The sequence below is a fragment of the Zophobas morio genome, unplaced genomic scaffold, assembly GCF_036711695.1.
Source record: "Zophobas morio isolate AGI-343-1 ecotype UQ-CSIRO unplaced genomic scaffold, CSIRO_AGI_Zmor_V1 ptg000012l, whole genome shotgun sequence".
In the NCBI taxonomy this organism is placed as follows: Eukaryota; Metazoa; Arthropoda; class Insecta; order Coleoptera; family Tenebrionidae; genus Zophobas; species Zophobas morio.
The window spans coordinates 24563996-24589821 of record NW_026972117.1 but is presented as its reverse complement, the minus strand read 5'-3'; the positions used below and the strand labels follow the sequence as shown (position 1 = coordinate 24589821).

General features: G+C 31.7%; 2 protein-coding genes across 3 annotated transcripts in view; both read left to right on the top strand.

Annotated features, from left to right (window-relative positions):
* LOC135128443 (DNA-binding protein D-ETS-3) overlaps positions 1-25826 on the top strand; it is a 157936-nt gene that overhangs the window by 26760 nt on the left and 105350 nt on the right. For both annotated transcript variants that reach the window (XM_064055353.1, XM_064055352.1), the window contains exon 4: positions 21492-21584. In XM_064055353.1, coding sequence (XP_063911423.1) covers positions 21492-21584 — 93 coding nt within the window. The remainder of the gene's footprint in view (positions 1-21491; positions 21585-25826) is intronic.
* LOC135127758 (uncharacterized) lies at positions 17043-18529 on the top strand. Its single transcript, XM_064054350.1, has 6 exons — positions 17043-17322; positions 17374-17561; positions 17616-17735; positions 17788-17943; positions 17999-18160; positions 18215-18529. Exons 1-6 carry the CDS (start codon positions 17043-17045, stop codon positions 18527-18529), a joined length of 1221 nt encoding a protein of 406 aa, XP_063910420.1.

Genomic DNA, 25826 nt, shown 5'->3' with positions numbered 1-25826 from the left:
GATAATCTCCGAAACTACTGAACCAATTGCCGCCAAATTTTATATTTATATTTTTAGGAGTATAGTGTAGCAAAATGCTAACCAAAATTCCTAATAATTCTGACCAACAATTTGATAACGTTCGTTCATTAAGGTTTTCTAAATTTTATTTTATTAAATAACATACTTTTGTACTCGTGGTTTATGAATCCACCATGATTTTTACGACAGTTACTTTGCTATTTTTTGTGCAGTTTATAAAACCGAGATTGAGTTGAACAAATATTTGGTAAAACTGTATTTTAAGAATACCGTGTAAATATTTAGACTTTAACCAAAATTTGTCTAATCATTCTCACTAAAATTTTTCTAACATCCCCTCAAAATTTTGTTGGTAAATCTTGCTAAATGCTATTTGGTGGAGACTCAATTTACATATTTATATACTTATACAAAAAAGAGCAAAACTGATGTTACTTTTTTCTTGACAGTGTTAAATAAAAAACAAATCTTACTGAAAATTCTGTTACATACTTGAAGCTTTAAACACAGTGTTAATGCACATTTAATTAAATTATTCAGAGGAGAAGCTTAGTGGTCATTGAAAATATATTGTGCAGAACTTAAATTCTTTCTTCTGCAACAATTTTCCTTACCGTGCGTGTTAGCCGTTTTATCACTTTTGATATATTTATGTAGGTACGTACACAAAATAGCCCAGGACAAAAATAAAAATATATATTTGCAAAAAAATCCTTAAAATTGGTTAAATCGACCGAAAATTGGTGTCAAATTTAGATAATGATCCCCCAGTTACGAATTTGAGATCACCGTCAGGATATATTCTCTTCCAATAAACACGAAAAGTGAAATCAAAATTTCCAATTTTTCTTAGATATTTTTTTTAAAAGCTTAATATCACCCATCAGCAAGCTCAGCTTGTTATGTGTGTCTAAATTATTGCCAAGTTCAATTTATAAATAGTTTTAATACTTAATTATTTCATAACAAATTTAAGTTAAGGGATTATTAGACTAATAACACAGGCCTGCGATGGTTTTCCCCCAACAAAATCAAGTAGTATTTTCGGTAGGTCTTAGATACTCATGTATAAAAAAAAATTGCAAAAATTTCTATCACGTACAGTTTCTGCAAAAAATATTTTTTTCAGTTTTGTTCTTAGTACTATAAAAATTAACTTCTAGATTTTGTGGTAATAATATGTATGGATAATGGTGTTGCTATTTCATTTCGTGTTCAGCTTAGTAAGAGTTATTTGTGTCGACTATGCGCTTACTACCCTGAATTTAAACAAAAATTACTAATATCTTCTCGGAAATGGGTTAATTCTTCAGATAAGTTTGCTGACACCAATAATTTGGATGGAGCCACAAAATCATACAGACGAATGTTACTTTTGCTGTTCAAATATAAAATGATATAATGCGAAAAATGTAACAGCAATAACATATCCTACCGTGAATACAAGAGAAAACGCTTAAATTAGAGCTTTGAAGAAAGAAAAAAAGAAGCTTCTTGATTTATTTGTTTTTTTAAGTCTTGTTTATAACTAATTTAGTTCATTTAATAAATAAACATTCAATTTTATATTCTTTATATTTTATTTTTTCATAAAAATTGTTTGAAGAACTATGAATATTTAGGCCTACATAAAAATAAATCTCGATGTGCTACAAAAAAACTAGAGTTATATTTTAATTCAGCATACATAAATACCTAAAAAAAAAACAATATTATTTAAAAGGGAAATTAAAAGTTATATTTCGCAGGCCTGTGTAATTAACCCATCTCTATTATTTTTTATTTATCTTTCCAGTTTTATAACATAAAAGTTGAAAGCTAGAGTTATTTACATTGATTTAAAAAGAATCGATTTATTCTTGCTCAAGAATAAGGAATACATAGACAGTTCTTTTCTATTCGAGGAGATGCCAACATTTTTTTGGTGTTGTGGCTATTTGTATCGTATTTATATTCATGTATTGATATTGTAATGGTAATAATAATTGAAGAGCGGATTTTAGGCTAAAAAAAGCCCAAATAGGCGATAAAAATGGGAAACTTAGGCCCAAAAAATGGCAAAATGGCTTGACGCACGTTTTACGAAAAATAAACTTTACGGATCGTCTGGTTATCTTTGAGATGTACATTTATTTTATTATTTTACAAAATCAGAGATTCTAATCTTCGTTAAAATTTGTATAACAAATTAGATATTTTTCTAAATTTTTGGCAGAAATATGTGTCCTTTTGTCTCTTCGGACATTTTTATACCTAAATAAGGATCTATCAACATCACACGATGTTAAAGGTTAAAGGAGAATATTGAAAATTCGAAATTTCACATTTTCGCCTTGTAATACTTTGGTGACAAGCTTGAGCTGTGGGTACCCGGTATTTTTTGTAAAGTATCTTGCAGCTTTTTAAATGCCAATTAATCTACTCTCCAACTCTCCCCAAGGTATCTTCCAATCGTTTATACAATTGCTCTACTATATCCACAGAGTGACTTAAGGTCAGCCCGATGGTCTCTAATCTAGTTATACTTGTTTTTAAGATGGTAGAATCTGTTTTTATAGAAGCATTATGTTTGATATGCTTTTGTTGGAAATAGTAGTGAGCATCGGCGATGTTTTTCGAGCCTATGGAGTCAAATTCCATAATAACTTAAAATGTTTCATTTAATTTAGAATTACAGAATAAAATTATAAGTAGCGATAAAAGAACCTTTTCATAATCGCGAGACTAGAAATTGGTTTCTATGATTCAAAAATCATAATAACAGAAACGACAAATTATTCTCTAGGGAAATAATATTGCTAAAAACTCCCTACGGAATTTTCGTTATGAACAAAATAAACTTCAAATATGATTTATTGAACTATTATTTATTTACGTTGAAACTCCCTGTTAAATGTTCACAATAATTATTAAAATTAACACCAGGAATCTGATGAAAAGAAATGTTCTTTTCGGCCATGACGTTAACAGTGTTTGATGTACCAGTACTTTCTAGAATTTGGGTAACAAGGTTTTCCTTCGCTTCGATTTTTATACTCTTCGACCCACTGGTACCTTGCAGAATTTAGTTAGCAATGTTCGCCTTGTTTGGTACAGAGTCTTCTATATAACCCTCAGCGACCGCTGTTGACTTCCATCCATGGCGTTTTATGGTCGTGATGTCAGCACCAGCATCAGCTAATAGTGTCGTTGAAGATCTTCGCATACAGTGTCCAGTGTACAATTTGGGGGTTGGTAATTTTAAAAATTTTGCTACTACGTTTGGTATCTTGCCGAGAGTGTTCCTACCAATTGGTTGGACAGTAAATTTTTCATTTTTGTAGAAAATGAATAAGCGTCGATGAGTAGTTTGAGGTGGCTGAAACGCTGCATATTTACGATAAAACTGAAGTATGTTTAATTTTTCCGAATCAGATCTAACTACAAACGTTTTGGATTTCTTATTCTTGGTATTTGGAAATGTAATTATCAAACAAGATCCTACATCTTCAATGTTATCTACACTCAAATTTGTCAATTCATCTGTTGGACATGCCCCACTAATTCCGGAATTTATACTTTACCTTTCTCATCAAATGATCATTATCGTCAGACATTAATTCTTTGATTTTCTTTTATTGTTAAAAGTCCTCGCGGTTATAAAAAATAGTATATACGTTTCTGGAGCGAATTGCCATTTCGCCTTCGGTGCTTTGGCAAAATCATGCATTTCTCTCCCTTGATGCAAATGATGTACTATTTTTGTATCGTCAAAGTGATCGCAATAATATATTTCCGCTTCAATCCATGAACCCATCTTCTCAGAACAGGTTCTGGAGGCAATGAACAATCTGGTAAGGGTTCTCGGAAGGCTTGGATCCTCAAATGATTCTTCATATTGATTGCGGACAACTTAAGCTATTAAACTTAGGGCGTAAATTAAGTTGGGATAAATTATTTCCAGTGTTGGGGCCAGATACTTTTAAAAGTATCTAGATACAGATATAGATATATGGAAGATAAAAGTATCTAGATACAGATTGTTTTCGATTTTTTCGAAAAGTATCTAGATACAGATACAAGAAAACAGATATACTTTTTGAAACTTTGGCGAATAAAATAACTGAAAACATGTTTATGCATTTTTTTATGTATTGTTTAATAAATTTTTTAAAATTAACAACATTTCGAACGTATTGTCACCTAAATTATTTCTTCTTGGTGTCAGAATTTGGTTTCCGCTACTAAACACCCGTTCCACAAGTGCAGAAGAAGGGATTGTGGTATTAAATTTAAAAAATAAACATTTTACTGTAGCATAGTTATTCAAGACTGAAAAATCTTTTCTTTTTTCCTGCAAATAGGCCATCGCTTGGCTGTTTGATTTGTCGCAAATTGTGCAATATTTATTACGTACGCTTAAAAAGAATATTTTTTTTATTTTTATTCCCATACTACAGTGTCCAAATTGTGTTTGAGTATATCTTATAGTTATCTCCAGTATTGAAATTAATATTTCAAAAGAATACGGGAAATGATTATTCTGTGCTGAAGGTCTGTTGTCGGCAACCTGTCATAAATTATTATTCTTCAATATCGGCTTACGATGTTTTTATGACCATGTCCGGTAGTCGTCTATCCCGGTGCGGCAGGTATATACATTTTAGGAAGAATTGCTGGTATTTAAACCCCTTATAGGATCAAAGGCTGCCTGACAGGCCGGAATCACCAGAGTGCAACTATTTCTGAGAATATATCACGATAAATTATTCTACCGAGGGATGTAAAAATATTAATTTTATTGCCCAAGATTTACACTTAAACATAATCGGCACATTCTAGGGCAAAACGGACCTGCCAAGCCCGCCTCGCGTTAGGTCCAATAATGAAAAAGTAAAGAAATGATACATGTGGCAACAGGAGAAGATGCTACATTTGTCTGAAAAATAAAAGTATAAAACAGTAACAAATATGCGATTTATGCAAGAGAAATGTATGTATTGAACATTCGATTAGTCGATTACAGAACTAATTTGTGCTAATTGAAAAAATTAATCATTATGTAACACGCAATTATTATTTTCTAAAAAAAATAACATACATTAAACAAATATTTTTACTATTAAAATGGCTCTTATTTAATAACACAAATAGAACCAGCGGGCCTACCGGACCCGGGTTGCTCAGGTACACAGATAAAATGAATTGCCCCGATAAGATTAAAACGCAGTGAATAGCGAATTGTGGTTTATGGTTTTTAAAATACCATCTTACCATGGCTTAGATTTATTACCTCTCAGGACTATATTTAAAGATGTATAAGTACTGAAGGCTACAATGTAGGAAATGATGGTATTTAAAATATGAAAATTTCCGTGATAGAACACTATTAGTGGACCTCTATTTTTGTTTATGTGACCAAAATCACCAACATGAAGTATCAAAAATTACTACTAGTATAACTCAACTAATAACTACTGAAAAAAAGGGAAATAAAAAAATGTATCTCTATATACGCCATTAATTATTTTGTATCTAGATACAGAGATTTTGTGCTTAAATTCGATTTTATCTAGATATAGATACTAGATACCCAAAAATGTGTCTAGATACTTTATTTAGATACAAGTATCTAGATACTGCCCAACACTGGATGTATCTACAAACGTTCTGGATTTCTTATTCTTGGTATTTGGAAGAGTAATTATCAAACATGATCCTACATCTTCAATGTTATCTACACTCAAATTTGTCAATACATCTGTTCGACATGCTCCACTGATTCCAAATTTTTACGCTACCTACAACACAGAAATATTAAAATCTTGGATTTTAGAATTCATACTTTACCTTTCTTATCAAATGATAATTATCGTCAGCTTCCGATAAATACGCTTGTACCCGTGTAAAAATTTTAGATTTTTTTTTCAGAATACCAGTCCGAATTTCTCTTCAGAAAGGATACTAATTTCTTGTATTGATTAATTGCACTGTTGTCATAAATGAGCATACAAGATCTAACCATCGAATATTGTGCCCATACAGTTGAGGATTTATATGCTTAGCTTTCTGGCTAAAATATACCAGCATCACCTTTTTCGTAAAAAACATTTTTTTCTAAACACCAATTCTTAAAACTGTGGTACGCCACTTAACTTCTCTGACAGTAAATTTGCTATCGTACTATTAGCTGCTGCGGTAATTTCTTCCGGTTCTTCTTTAAAAAAGCCAGCAATATCCATTTTGGCAGAATTTTTCTGCTTTATTCAACTTTATTATTTAAAGCTTGTCATGACCATAATTTCATGCATTGCTGACACGATAGTCTTAATACTTTGATTTTCTTTTATTGTTAAAAGTCCTCGCAATTATGAAAAATAGTATGAAACGTGGTATTGTTACATTATTGGTTTTTTCCAATTTTTTCGATGCCAGTAAATGTGTTGTACCAGCTACCTCTACAGATAATTTTCCTAGCACAAAGTTTGCGACATATTTCCCATTAGAATTTGTAGTTTCATCCATCTACTGCTATTCAAATACAGTGATGTCGCGATAATTCGGATCAATTAAAAGATTTTTTGATTACAGTGTACGTAGTAAATTATTATATTGCATTAGATTTTAAAAAATTTGTAATTTTTGTTTGGTGAACAGCATGTTGCGGGTTTATATAAGCTTCTTCTTTTAATTTTTGAAGAATCATTTTATCTTTCAACGATACATTATTTTCTGCTGGCCACTGTTTGGCAAGATTAAAAGCTTTAATGGCATCTTCCTTTTTAATTTTTACCGATTTGGTACTTGGTACTGCATCTTCTGAGTCTTCGTTGTCTTCAGGTTCTTCCTCATCTTTAATAAGATTTGTTTCGTGCATGTCAGTATTTGTTGAATAACATGGCACTTCTTTTGGTATGAAATCTACAACAACACATTTTTAAAAACTGATTTATTTTTGCGAATTTATGGAATTATTTTCACAACTAATAGTTTGCCCATTTGAATTGCGCAACATTAAGAGTAATTTATACTCACAATTTTCCCACAGGCTTTTTTGTTTTTCGTCAGATCCTTTAACTTGTCCGTTAAAAACGATTTGTCTTTGGGCGTTTTTAAAGGTGCCACCAAATTATAGATAATAAACAATTTTTAAAACACGTTTACACTTTTGAACTTCATTTTACGAAAACCCAACACGAACTAATTGATATAAAAAGAGACCTCGAAAAAAAGTTATAGGAGGGCTTGGAGTATTTAACACATCAAAGCTCTTCCTAGAAAAGCAAGAAACAACTTGTGTCGTGATCTGTAAATACGTTTTTTAATTATCTTAAAACTACGTAGGTACTTAGCTGTGCAATAAAATTTGTTCTTTGATGGTTTACGCAGAATAATAGATTTGGGTTATCGAATTGTCGGCATTTTGGTAACGGAATTCCCCCGACCCTTACCCACAAGGCGGGTTGGATTATCTTTCTTTACAGTACCGGAAAAATTAAGTGACCTTTGCAAGAAACATGTACTTAGAAGTATAGAAAATTGAGATTTTAGGACAAAATAGGCAGAAAAAAGTAAAGTAGGTTGAAAAAATGAAAAAAACAGGCACTCATGATCTAAAATTGATAAACAGGCAAAAACAAGTAGGGCGCAAATAAAATGATTTTCTTAGATATACATTTATATAAAATTTTGATCAAAATGAAAAGGCATTTGCCTTAGAATCCGCTCTTTATTCATAAGGTTCTAATTCACGTAATTCTTAAACGCAGATTTCTGTAATCGAATCACTGATACCATTTAGTATGATGAAGCAAGACAAAAGGCCAAAGGTCGCATGCATAAATTTTCCTGAAATTCGAATCCAATTTAAATTTTTGTTTTTTGTGTTGTGGCGGTCCGAGCTTGCAAAGGTATGATAAGCAAGGCCCCGTATATTCGGTCGCAAAACAAAGGACTCCCATAGATCACAGGGAATGCTTGATGTACGCTATGTTCGAGAGGTTGATGTGAAAACAATCAGAGTTGGCCGCGATAACGGAGAGTACAATTAAGCTCTCTGATTCAACATGGCGGTAGGAAGCGGCACATCAATCACTTCGCACACGTCAATTAGCCCCCGGAAGCACGTCACTATCAATTTGAACAACGCCCGCTCGGATCACATAACCTATATTGATTTGCTTGACTTTTTCAAATTGTTGGAAAAATTGCACTTAACACGTAGACGGCATGCATAGTGTAGGTTTTATGCAATGGAAAGGGCCGCTGTTCACTTTTACTCCACAATAATCGTTAATTGTATTGTACAGGGTCGTTTGTTTGCTTAGTGGTTGTTGGCACGCATCGGCATCAAGTCACCCGTGGGAAAAGCTACTACCCTAACTCGGGAGATATACTTTATAATGATGTGCGGATCATGCCCTAATTCGTTAAATGGCTCGAAACATATGCTCTGCCTCGGGGGGATCCTGTCAACATAAATTTGTACTTACATGCGATCATAATCTTTCCGTGGCAATCTGAGATCTTTTACATCGATTAACAATTAATATTCATAACACGCTTCAATAACGGACACTAATTGATTCTTTCAACATTAAGCTGATTAACTGATACTAACTACTTACATAACTACCTATATTATTCCCCTTTTAGTTACCGAACGATTGGTTGATGATGAAGTTATTGTGTATTGAAGTTGAATATGTAAATCCATTATTTTCATAACGAAAAATGGAAGAATTTTGTTTTAGTTTGTGATGTAATTTTAATTCAATAATAATGACGCTTACTTATTCACTTATCCGGTCCTTCGTCTATCTCACAGTATAGAGGGATAATTTCAATTTTATACTCAATTTTCTCCCATCTACATATTAACTCCCAATACTTTACTTCATTTAGGTAAAATTTATGAATCAGACAGGCTATTATTTTCATTGTACCAAAATCCATGCCCCAATTCCTTATTTTAAAGCCTTTACCTTTTACTTTTGTTTCATATATTAGTATTACTTGAATAATAGATTTATTGTCAAACAAATAATTCCATATGGACAAATAATAATAATATAAGCAACACACTTTACAAATTTCTTAAAAATAAATCTAAGCGATTGTCTTAGTCCGCTATAGTTATCTTTGGCAATAAATCCTCCCTCCGACATTTTTAATAGCTGCAATTATGGTTTCAATATAAGAATTAACACCAAAACGGAAAGTAGGTTAGGTCACTTGCTATATATGGATGATATAAAAATATATGCAAGTACGAAAAATCAATTGACAAATCTAATAAATCTAACAGAACAGTTTTCCGGTGACATTGGGATGAACTTCGATATTCAGAAATGTAAGAATCAAGTAATCAGAAAAGGCGTTCAACAAAAAATATCATATATAACCCAGAATATCGAAATAATCGAAGCCCAAAGACGAAACCAAACATATAAATATCTGGGCTTTCATCAGTCTTCCCATATTGACAGTGTTCGGCAGTATCTAGATACTTGTATCTAAATAAAGTATCTAGATACATTTTGAGTATCTAGTATCTGTATCTAGATAAAATCGAATTTAAGCACAAAATATCTGTATTTTTTTTATTTAATTTTTTTTTCAGTAGTTATTAGTTGAGTTACTAGTAGTAATTTTTGATACTTCATGTTGGTGATTTTGGTTACATAAACAAAAATAGAGGTAAAAGGTCCGCTAATAGTGTTCTGTCACGGCAATTTTCATATTTTAAATACCATTATTTCTAACATTGTAGCCTTCAGTACTTATACATCTATATATAATGCTGAGGGGTAATAAATCTAAGCCGTGGTAAGATGGTATTGTAAAAACCATAAACCACAATTCACTATTCACTGCGTTTTAAGCTTATGGGGCCAATGCATTTTATCTGTGTACCTGAGCAACCCGGGTCCGGTAGGCCCACTGGTTGTATTTGTGTTATTAAATAAGAGTAATTTTAATAGTAATGTTTAAGGTATGTTACTATTTTTAGAAAATAATATTTGCGTGTTATATAATGATTAATTTTTTCAATTAGCACAAATTAGTTCTGTAAACGACTAATCGAATGCTCACTACATACATTTCTCTCGCATAAATCGCATATTTGTTACTGTTTTATACCTTTATTCTTCAGATAAATGTAGCATCTTTTCCTGTTGCCACATGTGTCATTTCTTCACTTTTTCATTGTTGGACCTAACGCGAGGCGGGCTTGGCAGGTCCGTTTTGCCCTAGAATGTGCCGATTATGTTTAAGTGTAAATCTTGGGCAATAAAATTAATCTTTTTACAACCTTCGGTAGAATAATTTATCGTGATATATTCTCAGAAATCGTGAAACGAGATTAAAATAAAATGAGTTTCAACAAAAATCTGAAAATTTAAAGTTGCACTCTGGTGATTCCGGCGTGCCAGGCAGCCTTTGATCCTATAAGGGGTTTAAATACCTTTCTAAGAAATTGCACTTATTTTGCCTTAAACGGAACCAGCAATTCTTCCTAAAATGTATATACCTGTCGCACCGGGATAGACGATTACCGGACATGGTCATAAAAAAATCGTAAGCCGATATTGAAGAATAATAATTTATGACAGGTTGCCGACAACAGACCTTCAGCACAGAATAATCATTTCCTGTATTCTTTTGAAATATTAATTTTAATGCTGGAGATAATTATTAGATATACTCAAACACAATTTGTACACCGTAGTATGTGAATAAAAACAAAAAAAAATATTCTTTTTAAGCGTACGTAATAAATATTGCACAATTTGCGACATATCAAACAGCGAAGCGATGGCCTATTTGCAGGAAAAAGAAAAGATTTTTCAGTCTTGAATAACTATGCTACAGTAAAATGTTTATTTTTTAAATTTAATACCACAATCCCTTCTTCTGCACCTGTGGAACGGGTGATTAGTAGCGGAAACCAAATTCTGACACCAAGAAGAAATAATTTAGGTGACAATACGTTCGAAATGTTGTTAATTTTAAAAAATTCATTAAACAATACATAAAAAAATACATAAACATGTTTTCAGATATTTTATTTGCAAAAACTTCAAAAAGTATCTGTTTTCTTGTATCTGTTATCTAGATACATTTCGAAAAAATCGAAAACAATTTGTATCTAGATAATTCATCAATTCAATTTATCTTCCATATATCTATATCTGTATCTAGATACTTTTAAAAGTATCTGTCCCCAAAACTGCATATTGATCATACCAAAACAAAAGCAAAGCTCAAAGAACATCTGGAAAGATTAAAATCAATTTTGAAGACACAGTTAAACGGAAAGAATTTATTGAAAGTATAACATATTATTATTTTGATTTGGAAAATTTAAACATCTCAACAAGAAAATCATTCACTCAATATAGAAGACATCATCCGAAATCATCAATTGAGAGATTTTCATTACCAAGACAAAACGGAGGAAGGGGATTCCAGAACTTATAAAACAAGAGACAAGTTTCAAAATTGAAGAAATATTTCCTAAGATGCGCAGAAAGAAACGAACTACATATTTAACGCCACAGAAGGGACAGACTTGAACCACACACCCTTAAATCTATCCAATACCAAAGAAATCGCCCTACTACATAATCTAGACAACATAATAAGTGGGCTGAAACAAAAACAACTCCATGTAAAATTCTTCAAAGAGCTAGACGAAAGCCACATAAACAAGAAAATGTTATTGATTTGTCTCAAAAAATCAACACGTACAACATAATACAAACATATCACGTCAAAATTTCAAAATATCTACAATTATCAATAGAAATGAAGGTAATGGTAAATCTTGAAAAAACTTCAATGTAGGTGTAGTATCAAATAGTTTAGTTGAGAATTTGAAATATTTATACTTAAATGCAAAAAGCTGTTTTATTAGGAACATGTCCTATTGTTCGTAAGTTTCTCGAAGAGTATGATTATGTCAGAGTAGGTTAGCACCAGTAGGTCAGAGTAGTGTAGGTCACTTTTCAAATGAAGCGCGGATAAATGATCAGTAGTTACGCTAGCTCTTTGGGATGGGCTCACATTAGAGAATAATAGCAGACGAATTTGAATGCTGTAATTCTAGAATCTTAAAAGTTTTTTATTAATTTAATCAATGCTGATCATTACTTGGTCGTAGTGTCCGTGATGGTAGAAGTCTTGCCTGAATGCCGGTCATTTTCGGGTCAGTGGTGGGCCTAAATCTAAAATTCTAAAAGAACAATTAAATATGTATAATAAGTACTACACGCACTAACGCTATTTAATGATTTCAACCACCGAACTGTATGAACCATAATAATAATAATAATTACTTCCTAACTAAAACTGAAAGAACAATAAAAACACAATCAAAAATAGTCACGGATTTTTGAAGTTTTGTCTTTGATAGAATTTTCGTCGTGTCAGATTACACAACACACACAATCGAAAGAGCCAACAAAACGACAAATTATTTATTACCTATTTATTGCTACAAAAATTCAAAAAGAGATACCAAAAACATTCTTTGTAATTTATGAAATGGAGGAATAAAAATTAGGTTAGATGCGTGCAGATGCTAAAAATTTGTTATCCAAAGTGATATATGTATCCTTGCAGAAGACATGAACTACAGAAGTTGGAAGTTCGAGATGTAGGGATGTAAATGATTGTGGATCATTCTTTTTGGTTAAAATTAAAGATTTTCAAACGAAAACAACTGGGAAATTCACAGTTCCTAAAAAGTATTATGGAATATGTAAAAAGTACATAAATCTTTGTCCAGAATATTGTGTAATTCAATCTTTTTTTTATCAATTATGTCAACGCAAAATGCATAGGACAAAACGTTGGAATAAACAAGTTCATCTTTTAGTCTTTTTGGTGATTTCTCGTTTATTAAGGATCCCGCCATTGCGTAGTATGGGTAGCTTCATCCTATTCTGTATTCTCCCATTGATGTCTGCTTTTGTTTTCCGGTTTCTTTTATGGTTACTCCAAGGTACTTGAAGGCTTTAAGTTGTTTAACTGTTTCTCCTTTTATACTGATATTGCTGTCAACATGTTCTTTTACTGCAGTCATTTTTTTGACTTATTTATATTTACTTCCACTTTAAAATTTTGTTACGTATGTTTAAATTTTCTTTTCCAGCTATAATTGTCACATCGCATGCAAATGCACATTCTGATGTTTTCATCTTCTGTACGCTTTTGTATACCTACGACAAAAAATCTGCTTGTTTCTTTATTGCATTCTTTTATGTTGTTATCCATTATTATCACAGGGCTTAGTACTCCTCCTTGTCGCAGTCCTTCTATAATTGTGAAACATTTAGATTTGATATTTTTGTAATAGCTTTTATTATTCTTGTACAGACTTTACGTACATTTTGTGAGTTTTTCCTCCTTTCCTGTTTAGACGGTTCCAAATTTTATCTCCGGAGACTTTGTTAAAAGCTTTTTGAAAATGTATGAATTCTTTCTTTCAATACTGTACTTATTATTTCTTTTTTTTTTGCAACAATGTGATTGTGGACACTTCCTGCAGTTGGTTTTCTATGATTTTTCTCAATTTCGGTTCTGTAATAATTCTTTCAAAGTTTTTATACGTTACACTTAGTATTGTGATATCTCTGTAGTTGTTGCAGTCGTATTTATTGTGTTTTTTGTATATTGGCTCCCATTTCTTAGTTCGCTGGCATTTCATCGTCCATCCATGCTTTGTTGATTACTGTTAGCAGTGTCCCTCTTTCCCCCATCTATTTAAACATTTTCCGGTGTTATCTGATCTGGTCCTGACGCCTTTCGACTGTTTCGTTCCTTAATTGCGTTTTTCAGGTCTTCATATGTTGTTTGTTCTGCAAGTTAATCTTAGTCCCTTGTCTTCCTTTCTTGTTTTTGGTCATTTTTGTATATTTCCGTTCCTTTTCCTCTTAATAGGTCTTGGAAGTGTTATTTCCATTGTTTCATTATTTTCCTTTCATCTGTTATAATTCGTCCTTTCTTGTTTAAGATGTTATTTCTTTGTTCTTCCTTTTCTTAAATCCTTTAATACGCTGTAAAATACTTAATTTCAGATTTTCTTTGCTATTTTGTTACATTTTTTCTTCAAACTGTATTTCTTCTTTAATTTATTTGGATTCTTTATATGTTTCGTATGTCTCATATGTTGTTCTTCTGCTGTGTTCTCTTAATTTTTTTTTCTTATACTTATTTTACGCATTTCATAATTTGTTTACTCCACTATGCTGCCTGTCTTTTTTTTTGGTTTTACTGTAGTTTTCCCACAAGCCACTAGTTTTTGGTTGTATCTATTTCTTCTGTGTTCTGTATTTGTCAATTTTCAGTTCCGCTACTACTAGATAGTGGTCTGTTGGTCTGTGTACGGTTCAGGTCCTCTTCTAACGTGTACATCTTTTTTACTTCCCTGGTATATTCGTGTATGTATCTGTGCTCATAAAACGTATTTACAATAACGAAATTATTTAGTAGGCGAAATTCTATAAGTCTTTTCCAGTTGTTGTCACGCTTTTCTTTTCCGTATCGGCCTAAGACTTCAATTACCTCTTCTTTCTTTCTTTCTTTCTTTCTTTCGCCATGTCTTGCATTTAGGTCCCCAACTGTCTATGCATATTTGGCCTTTACTGATTTTCGCCACTTCAGTTAATGTTTCCCAAAATTTTTCTTTCTTGGTAGTATTACCGTCTTCATTTGGGTCTATATGCTGTAATCGCTTATTTCTATTTGTACTGATAATAATATTCTCGTATTGTATTTGTAACTTTTTTTCTAATGATGCATCCAACTTCTGCTGGAGCTGTCTTATCTTGTTTTACTCCGCTGAATAAAATGATTGTCCGTTTTTCAGGTTCATTGTTGCTTTTCTTTTTTGTTTCTGATATGTTAATATATCTAATTTCGTCCTTATAGATTTTTGGCTTAGTTTTAGTTTTTTGCCCCATATTACAGGTGGTACTGTTTCGAAAATAATTTTATTTCTCTCACAGCAAATACAGTTATACACTGTTTGTACTTTTTAGAACATCTTCAGGAATATAAAGATATTCTTCAAGATTTAAATACACAACGACAAACTTTGATGTTTTCTAAAGAAAATGTTGACTTTGTTTTAACATTGTCAATGTTGATGCCATAAAGCTTTGAATGTAACTCAAATTAGCGATTTAAACAAAGTCCTTGACCATTATAAATCGAATAATCTTAGCGTTGTATTAATATTATTTAGGTTTAAAAGCGTAACAAATTTCTAATTTTACTTCCTATACAGGGTTAGTCACGAGAGAATTACTTCTGAAAATAATTTTTACGCAACCCAAAATACTAATACCCTGTACCACTTGATATTATCTAAATTTAAAATGAAATACCTAATCCATGATTGCTTTGACTTTGGCAGTGTCACTTTGACGTTAATTAATTTTTAACATTTTTTTTCATCGTTGACTCGCCTCTAGAGCCCCATTGGATCGACGACATACAGTCAGATCAATCTGGGCTATACTTAAGCCGTAAGTGCTCTACCAATGTTGTTCGCCGCTAATGTGCATGTGTTAATTCGCCATCTCTGCGTCACCTAGAGCCTCTTCGAAGTGCAAATCTGCAACCTCTGGACTTCTTCGGCCATCCATTTACAAAAAAGCCGTGGCATCCCCCCAAAATGCCCAACATTTTCAACAGATTAGTAGTTAAATTATTTACTTACTTGTTTGAGTTTTTGTTGTAACCTTTGAATAAAATGCCGTAAAAGGAATTTTTAGAAATAATTTTCTCGTGATTAATCGGTTGTAAAAGATCAAGAGGCACACTGACAAATTTATTAGCGGCGCCGGAGGAGATTTCCGACTGGCTGCGGTACCACCATGGACACTCGCGTAACCTCATTTTCCACAATTGTCAAAATGAGATTGCCAAACTCAAAGCAATCATGGATTAAGCATTTCATTTTAAATTCAGTTAGTATCAAATGGTACATGGTATTCGTATTTTGGGTTGCGTAAAAATAATTTTCAGAAGTAATTCTCTCGTGACTAACCCTGTATACAACTGATCTAAATCAGATTTGTGCATAAGTGTATAAGCTTTTGTTTAGGCGAGGAATTTGAACATGACAAAAAAAAAACTATGATGTTTGATAGGCTGGTTTTTTACATTGATGTATGGGTCGGAAGTGTGGGGATGGAGAGAATATGATGAATTAGAGAGAGCGCAAGAAAAGTATTTGAAGTCCATCAGGTCCAGGATTAAAACTAGATTTCATATGGTCATAGTATTTTTAATTCGATACCATCTAAATTTACTATAATGCAAAATTTCCCAAGATCAAGAGATAGATTTGACACATCATACTTCTTATAAACGGATTTAAGAAAATTGGCAAATGTATTGTAGAAAATACCTAAAAAGAATATACTTTATCGTTCAATGGCATTACATTCGGAATTTTCTGTGTACAGGTGTCCTAGTTAATTTCACGGTCTCATACCTTGTGAACTAGGTAGTGGAAATATTGAATTTCTTTAAACGCCATTGTTTTTAGCTTGAAGGTGAAAGCTTATTTAGTATGACGCAGATATGATATACAACACATATTTGTTTCATTTTCGCTTGATCTTGTTGATTATAAAATAAAGTAGAGAGGGCCAAGGTGAAACAAACCTCAAAAACTTTAACCCAGTTTTTGTCTGCTAGGAATATTTATACTATGAAAATTGCTTTGGTGAAAAAACTTATGTTAAAGTTATTATCGGTAATAGAAAAAATACAAAACTTGCCTATATACCATCTGAATGTATTGCATAGCGCTTTTGGATAAAAACAACTTTAGTAAAAGTTAATAGTAATAACCGAGGGAAAATATGTTTTTATACCGTCTTTCGTTTAAGGTCATATGCTACCTTTTTTCAATAGATAATGGTTTTAGAAAAAGTTATCATGCTTTCAACCAAGACCAGTGCAGTTTAAATACAGTAAAGTAGTCAGTTGTATGTGGTACTGTGAAAGATTGTTGAGTAACAATGGAGTGTGTACATTTTAAATCAAACTCCTCCTTTAACAAAGTGTACAGAAATTGTGCAATTCCATCCATTGGAGAACGAAAGTCATTGCAAGGTTTTTTTATAAATATTGATCCAACAACTGCGATTAACATTAAAATTGGTACAAATGTCAGGAATGTTAAACAGAGTCAAGTGCGAAAAGTGTGTACGGAATCATCAAATATAGTCGAAAAAACTACAAAATATTACGGTTCAGAAAGTACTGAAGAGCATATACATACTGAAGAAAGTATCAAAGGTAAACAAAGTTTTTGTGGAAAATTGCAAACCTTTAACTATTTTCCCGAAGGTTATTGGAATGAAGCACACAGCACGCCATCGCCAAAATTAGAAGTAAAATCCAAAATTGTACGACCACTGTCAATATTAAAAATTAATCATCCACCAAGTCAACTGTTGGAAATTATACCTACAAAGAAAGTTACAGCTGAGGAAGACTTTTACAAAGATTGTCTGTATGATGCTGATTATTTTGAGGTAAAATTTTTTTAATTTAACAAATATTTTATTGAAAATTTATCATTCTTGTAGGAAAATTTTAAGTACATCCTTGAAAGGGAGAAATATTTTGTTTTTAGAAAAGGGTTCTTGCATGAAACTTTTGATGTTAAACGGAGGATGATTATGGTCAATTATTTAAGCGATGTACAAGTAAGCAAAATCAAATACCGTTAATGTTTTCACTACTTCTATAAATTTTTAGAGCCAATTTAATTTATCACCACCTGCTTTTTTTGTTGGAATACGTATGTTTGATTGCATGTTAGCTACTGGAACAATTCCTTCCGATATTTACGATGTGATGGGAATTACATGTTTATGGCTTGCTAATAAGCACTTTGAAGTTGATATTGTGGAAGTATAAATCGGTAATGACATTAGTAATTCGATTATTGTTTCACTTATTATTCTAGGTCTCCCAACTAATTCGTTTGCTTAATGGAAAGTACTCTAAGGAGTACATTTTTTTGGCAGAACAAATGATTTTAAAATTACTACACTTTGACACAAATATTGTCGAACCAACTTCTTTCTTGTTCTATTTCTTATGTAATGAAAAATTGGAAACTGACTGTGTAAGTTCTTTTGTTGTTTAAATTTCATGAAACTTTTATGTCATCCATTTTTAGAAAATTCTATATAGCGCTATGTTTTTGTTGGAAATGTTTACCCTACTAATAGATTTTTCGTCGTTGAAACCATCAGAGTTGGCTTGCATATCATTATATTTGGTTCTTAGAAAATACGAGTATAATCTACAGTGTGTTTCTCTTCTTAACTACATTGATGAAGTTTTACTAGATAAAGAAACATTTTTAATAAAATCTTACGAGCTGAGATATTCTCTGGAGCGGCTATTACATCATAGAGCTGCTGAACCAGTCGTAAAAAAGTATTCATCAGCGAAAATGTATTTTGTTGCTAAAAATTTTATATTTGGATGAGTATGTGAGTGTTTTTCACTTTTGTTAATTGTACATTTAGGCTTGTATTGTTGGATATGTCAATATTATTAGAATTTATTCAGTATGTATAATTTGTATATAATAAAGTACAAATAAGCTAACTCTTTTACGCTTTTATTTTTCAAATCTTCTGACCTACAATTAAGTGAAAAAATTATATTAGGTTTTTATAATATTTGAAGTATTTGTTCTATAACAAAAAAGTATATAAATATGTTAATCACTGTCAACGAGTCTGTATAAGTAGTTTCTTTGATAAAATAAGTAGTTAAGTTAATTTTTTATCACCTACGATATTCTTAAAATACATACAAAATTTCGGAACAGTGAATTCAGTAGTTTTGGAGATTGTGTCTAATAAAACAGACAGTAGAAGGATCTTAGAATATGTAAAAGTAGGTCTTCCGTTTCCAAGTATCTGTCGGTTCTCCTGTTATTAGATTAGTTTTTGAAATTACTGCACTGATTGATGTAAAATTGTATTATCCAAAATTTCTCTAATCATATTTTTAAAATAAATTGATGTCATCTGAAAATTTTGCTGCGCAACCAAATTTTACAATTTAATTTAAAATCTAGAAAATAAATTGCTCTGAAATTTTATATTCCATATTCATTCATTCCAAAAAATTGATGACGTCATCTTAAAATTTCCTTAAATAAATGTTGCTTGAAATTTATAGTGAACATGCCTTTTTATTTGTGGTTCAGTAATGTATCCATATTTTTAATGTTAGATATGTCGGTTATTTATTACAAAATAATAAAAAAGTATATTTGACAGTCTCTTAGAATCTACAAAAAGGTTTTTTCTTAATTGTGGCAAGAAACTAGCATTAACTACAGTACAACGATTAAAAGATTAAAATGTATACAGGGTGAGTCACTAAGTGTGCAGTCCTCGTTATCCCACTAATTATTGTTATTAGGGATAGAAAAAAATCAGATACCAAAATAGTACGGATCTTTGGGGGCTGTACTCTAAAATTGTTTTTAAGTTAAGTGTTGTCCTTTTAAGACATAACACAAGACTTCATAAACACTTTGTAGATGAATATTTAATTAAATACTTACATATTTCAAGAAAATTGCAATAACTTGGCAACGTTGCATCGAAAGATAAGATGCGGTTGTAAAATCAAAGAAGAAATCAATTAAAAATGTAAAAATATTTATATAGGATGTTTAATTAAAAAAAAAAAACTAAGTTGTATGTTACGCCTTAAAAACAGAACACTTTGTATAGTTAAAATAATTTTAGAGTATAGTTCTCAAAAAACCATATAACTTTAGTCTTTGGCTTTTTATTAATAAATAGTGAGATATCGAGGAACGTGCGAATAGTGACTCACTCTGTATATTCAACCCTAAAAAACTTAATAAGAAAAATTTGTTCAATATATATTTTTAATTTTGTTTCGAAATGCAGGGTTGTTTGTATTTTGTGATAATTTACTTAGAAAAATCTGAACAATTTAAAGTTTTTGTATATGAAACACTTGTTTTTAGTTTAGCCAAAATTTGTATTCCTTGACTTTTTATCAGGAAAAACAGACAAAAAGAATTTCTCTTACAAAGTCAATCCGGTGACATACTGTATAGGCGTTAAGAGATAAAATTTTCAAAAAAAATTAGAAACTCGATTCGGCTAAATAATTTTAGAACATTTTTTTATAACACGGGACTAGAAAATAGTTTTCTGTCGTCAAAGTTGCTCTGGACACGCTACAGAAAAACACACCCACACGAAAAAAGAAAATTAGTTGCTATCTTTGCGGTGTAAGAATTTGAAAATCGTAGATATAAGTATAAGCTCAGCTTTATGTAAGACTACGGTTTCAGCGAACAACGAAAGAAATGTTAACGAGTACAATGGAATGTTGATTTAAATCTGACACACTCGCTCTGTATAAACATCAAGAGCTTGTATTGTCGTTAGTAAGAGTAATATAAAGTCGTTATCAGATTATTCAACCCTACTACAAAACTTACGAACTACTAAATGGGTGGATTGTAGTCTATTAATCAACCGAAGCGAGGGTTGCCGACTGAATATCTACATTTCAACTCCCATAAATACGGGGTGATAGCGATTACAGATACGTCCACATGTAAATTATGTTTTATTGTACCATAACCGACTGACAACACTTATTAGTTATGACCAGTTATTAAAATTTTTCAGTTACGCAACGTAGGTGTACTCTAATATTATCCATAATCAAGTGGGTAGTGCGTAGTTACCTACTTACATAATTTTGAAATTTGTTAAGAAAAATGTCACAAAACTAAAAATAATGACACACTTTTAATCTAAGATTTTTTTATTCCTCTTCGCTTGTGTTTTTTAACGCAAATTAAACAAAGTACATATTCATATTATAAAAGTGACATATCACAAACAGTACTGGTTTTAAGGCATTCTATGCAAAAACGTGATCTGGGCTATTTTTTCGCAGTGACAAAAACTTACCACAAAAACTTGTAGTTATATAATGAGAGTAGTCTTTTAAAAGAAAATGTTTTAAATGTTTTCTGTACATGTTTATGTTTTTTGTACTAAATTAAGCTTCACTCTCCAAACTAAAAACAATAGTGTTTACAAAATTTCAATATTTTTACCCATTCTGAAAATAGAAGTTAGTGTTAAAATATAATAACATAAAGACAAAAAACCATTTTTTAAGAGAATTGTGTCGTAAGAAACACGTCTACAAATTTCTGAAGGAACGATGACCATTTTTAGAAGCACTCTTTTGTAATCCCTCTGTTTTGTATGAGTTTACATGTTCATTTATCGACAAAAGGATCCGTGTCCTGTGTCCTTAAATCCGGCTCTGATTGCATATCCCTACATGAACAAACATCCAATTTAAAAAATCTGTAAAAGATAAATTTTTGATATAATAATTTGAGGATGATCTTTAATTTGTAATTCCAGGCATAGATCGCACGGAAAAATCATCCCACAGTCACTTGTCATCACCAAAAACATACAACAGTATTTCAGAGACACTCAGTAGAACAAAATGTGGTAAGTCCATGAAAGTATTTATCTCAACCCACTGATCCTCTTTTAATCAAGTAAAACGCCCCTGCAGCAACTAATTAGGCACCCGTCGTTAAGAAAGGGTGTGTCTGCAATCTTACATCGCAATAGATTCGGTTAACTATGAATAATATTCAGCATTTCCGGTCTGAAATGGTAGAGCCACACGTCCCCGCCGTTTCCGGAGCTCCGGATTTCCAAGTCGGTAATGCCTTTCCTTGTTTGTTGCATTATTTTCCCGAATCGTTCGTTATTCAAGAAAAAAGGACAATAACAGAAATCAACAACTGTACGATCCATAAAAAGTTTTACGGAGGCCGATTTATGTTTATTCTTTATTCGAAAGTATAAAGAATCGTAAACTTGGGAAATCGATACTTCAACATCCTATAGATGTCACGACGGGTTTTCTCAAGTGCACCGATACGCTGGCGAGCTTTCAGAACTGCAAGCCGGTAGGAAATGAACCAGAATCCTAAGCTTTTGTTCGGTAGTTTTCGAAGTGGCCGCGAGGAAGCGCTCAAGTTTGTATCGAGTTAGTTCGGCAAGCGACCGGTAGGCAGCGGTAGATTTATAGATTGGCGAGAAATTCAAGAGCTGGATAAACTCGAAAGCGACGAACGTTTAAAGAGAATTTACAACAAAAACAATGCTTTAAAACCTCTTGTTTCTTTAGTTAAATACGGGTGGAGTAAACTCAATATTTTCAATAACAACTTACATAAGTTAATTCTGTTTCTAAATAATTTTGGTGTAATTTCAATATAACTGTTAATTAACTATTTAATATTTACAAATGCATATATGTAGTTGATATTTTTTTCAAATCTGCCAGAACGATGAAATTAACGATTCGCGTAATTTTTTAAATGTAGGTCACATTTTTAAATTTGGCTATTACCCACATACACTTGAACAAATTGCAATAAATTTCTAGTTATTTATAATCCAACGTAATAATATATTATATCGATACGGTATATTGTTCAGATAAATTTCACACGGTTTGTGCAGCAGTTATAAATTATTAACCACGGCAAATACAGTGTATTGTGTATACCTATCATGAGAAATATGCCATTTAAATCTATCATTTTTATCAGTTGTGTCACAATAAATTGATACATGTTTATGCATAAATACTATGAACCTACCGCCGGGAAGTATTCAGAGTTGGTGGAGCGAAATAAGCGTGATATATTAATGGATACGGTACAGTGTCGTGCTTCGATTGAGTGACCCTGGTCGCGTGGCCACTTGCACCCCGTTGTGCAGCCACCCCCTACGTTTACAAAGTTCACAACATTGAAAATCGGCAGTATTTTGCATATCTCCCCATTTTTTTAATGTACGAAATATATTAATATTTATTTTCGGCCACCTTTCCCTTTTAAATCTTGAAAAGTAAAATTGTAACTAAAATTCAGTTTATTCCTATTTATGTGTTATACAGCCAACGTCAAAAAATTTAAGTTGATGATTTTGGAATTTTACTATGTACATATTTATTTAAAATACGAATCTAATCTGTAACGTGATCTGATTTATTAGGGAAAATGGGGAAACAGTTTTTTTTTAAATAAATGCAATATTCGAATTAAATAATAATCGCTGTTTAAAGTTTAAAAACATCATAAACAATAGGAAACGGATATGATAGTCCAACAATTCTGGTAATTTAGGTCAGCTGGTAAGGTAGAATAATGGGAACAAATTTTGCACTATATTTTTTTCAATTTTTTTGTCTCGAAATTGTCAACGTGCGTGTTGTATAAACTTATTATTAAAGACTGTCCTAATTTCAAGCCGACAATTTTAACGTTTGCTACCTAGAAAAGAGTTCTTAATTTAGCCTCTCATAGTAACACTCACAAATATACTTTTCGAACATACTTAATTTCTATCATAAAATATTTTTAGATACATAGAGGACACTAAGTTTTATAATTTAAGTGAATAGGTACTAACAAATATATAAACAAATTACCACCAATGATGCTAAATATTGAGGTCTCCTTGAATTAATACTTGTAAAAAGACATTGTTACGTAAGTATCTTGAAAACAAACTGCAACTATAAAAAAAGTTAGGTAGCTACGAATTTGCACGCAAACCTTAGCCAAAGTAGATTGTTTGAATTTGTTACAGAAACGTTTCGAACTTGTACTACAATATTTTTTGGTGTATACCTAATTTATGCAGGAATTTTAACTATGGGGTAACAATTAATGACTGAAGCAAATTTTTGTGTTGGCAATACTGAATTATATTGGCAGCAATGTTAGCATGCTAGTTTTCATTTGTTAATTTTGAAATTAATGCAGCTAACAAGCGATTAGAACATGCCAGCTACTGATTCCAGTTTGATAATCAGGTATGCCATTATAAAATTTTAAATATGTTGCCAACCAGACAAAAAAAACACAAACATTATAATTATTATCTAATAGTCATTCGATGTTTGTAGTATTAAAAGTAAATGTACAATTCTGGCAGTTTTCAACCAGGTGTCCTCACTGATTTCGACAATGTGTCGATGATGAAGCTTCCAAAATCCATTTCAGCACCATCGAATGCTCGTTTTACTTCGTAAGTTTTTGATGATGAAATGAGAATTACTGACGGCGATCGATTTTCTCCAATTTTCAGACTTATTAGATCTTCCTTGCGTTCGCAGGTAATATAGGGAACGAACATCCAAACAAATACACATAAATTGCTCAATACGGAATATTTAAAAAAATTAAAACATTGAAGAGTCAACATTAATATTATTATCGAAATAGAGGAAACTCAACAAGCATGAAAACCTAATTACTGAGTTCTATAATAATGATAAAAGAAACAAAATTTAATAAAACAAACAAACAAAAAAACAAATAGAACGTAAGTTAATTAATACAAAATTTGGCCAATTTTTTATGTCACCTGCCTTACAAGACATATCAATAGTTTCTTTTAACTCTAAATAGTTCTGAATTGCCAGATACAAGAAGTCACTGTATCAATACATATAAATAAGGTGTTTTATTAAAAAACAGTATTATATTATTAGTCAGAACTTCTGTCGGTCCTGAAGTACACTTAAATAAATCCAGTTGCATAGAAAAAATAATATAAGTAAGAAAAGCTTGTGGAGCTTATTTTTCTAAATTCATTAAATGTATCATAACTTAATTACCCACACTGTGCCACTGTTTTGATTCGAACGCAATAAAAAAAACTGTTTGAAGCTGTTTATACAGAACTTCCCTCGGCCCTTAAATACAATCGAACAAATTCAGTTTTTTCGAAAAATTATAAAATTTGATTTGGCCGAAATTTTATGTGTTTTATGTATTTATATAAGTAAAAATATGGATAATACAAGACACAGACAAAAAACGGTAATGATGAGATTGGAACCCACACGGAGCAGAGTACCTTACTATTCTACGGAGCGTCTGAGGAGAAGCGAAATATCGATTATTATACTATTTTATAACATTTAGGTAATCTTGACTACTAAAAATAGTGAGGGAACGTCATCAGATTGTTAGTGGGGATGACTGACCAAATTTTGGTTAGTGTTTTACCATCTACACCATAACCGTAAAGTGCATATAAAATTTGATAACAATCGGTCCGGTAGTTGCGGAGACTAGTATTTAATAAAACGTGACATAAACGACAGACAACAGACGACAAGTAACAGGCAGACGTACCTGAGGGGTTATGAAACGTCGAGAAACCATAAAAGTAGCTAATCCTATGAATTCTTCACTTACGCACGGGAAGTAAAAATGGAGTGTACCATACTTGATTTGATTAATAAATAAAATTGGAAAGGCCGCCAGGGATCGAATCACGAATGTTTCAGCTTCAAGGCTTAAGAAAAATAATAAACAAAAACAAGGCGGATTCATAAAGCACAAGTACACATTTTATAAAAGTGAAATTGCCTTTACTAATAAAAATTTTAACTTGACGTCATTACAGTGTGAGGCGATAATCAGACAAATTTTGGTTAGCGTTTTACCATCTACCCGATGTGACAGGTGACTGACAATAGACAGACGAACGGAAACCGGGACTAGTTACTTAAACTTGTTTTTCAACCCAGAATAAAGAAAACTAAAATTTTAGCAATTTAAAGTTGGAACCCTAGTTACTATTAAGTAATAGGAGTAATTTTTATTTGTTCCAGTCCGATGTATAAACATTTTTTTTATGTTTGTTATAACATGT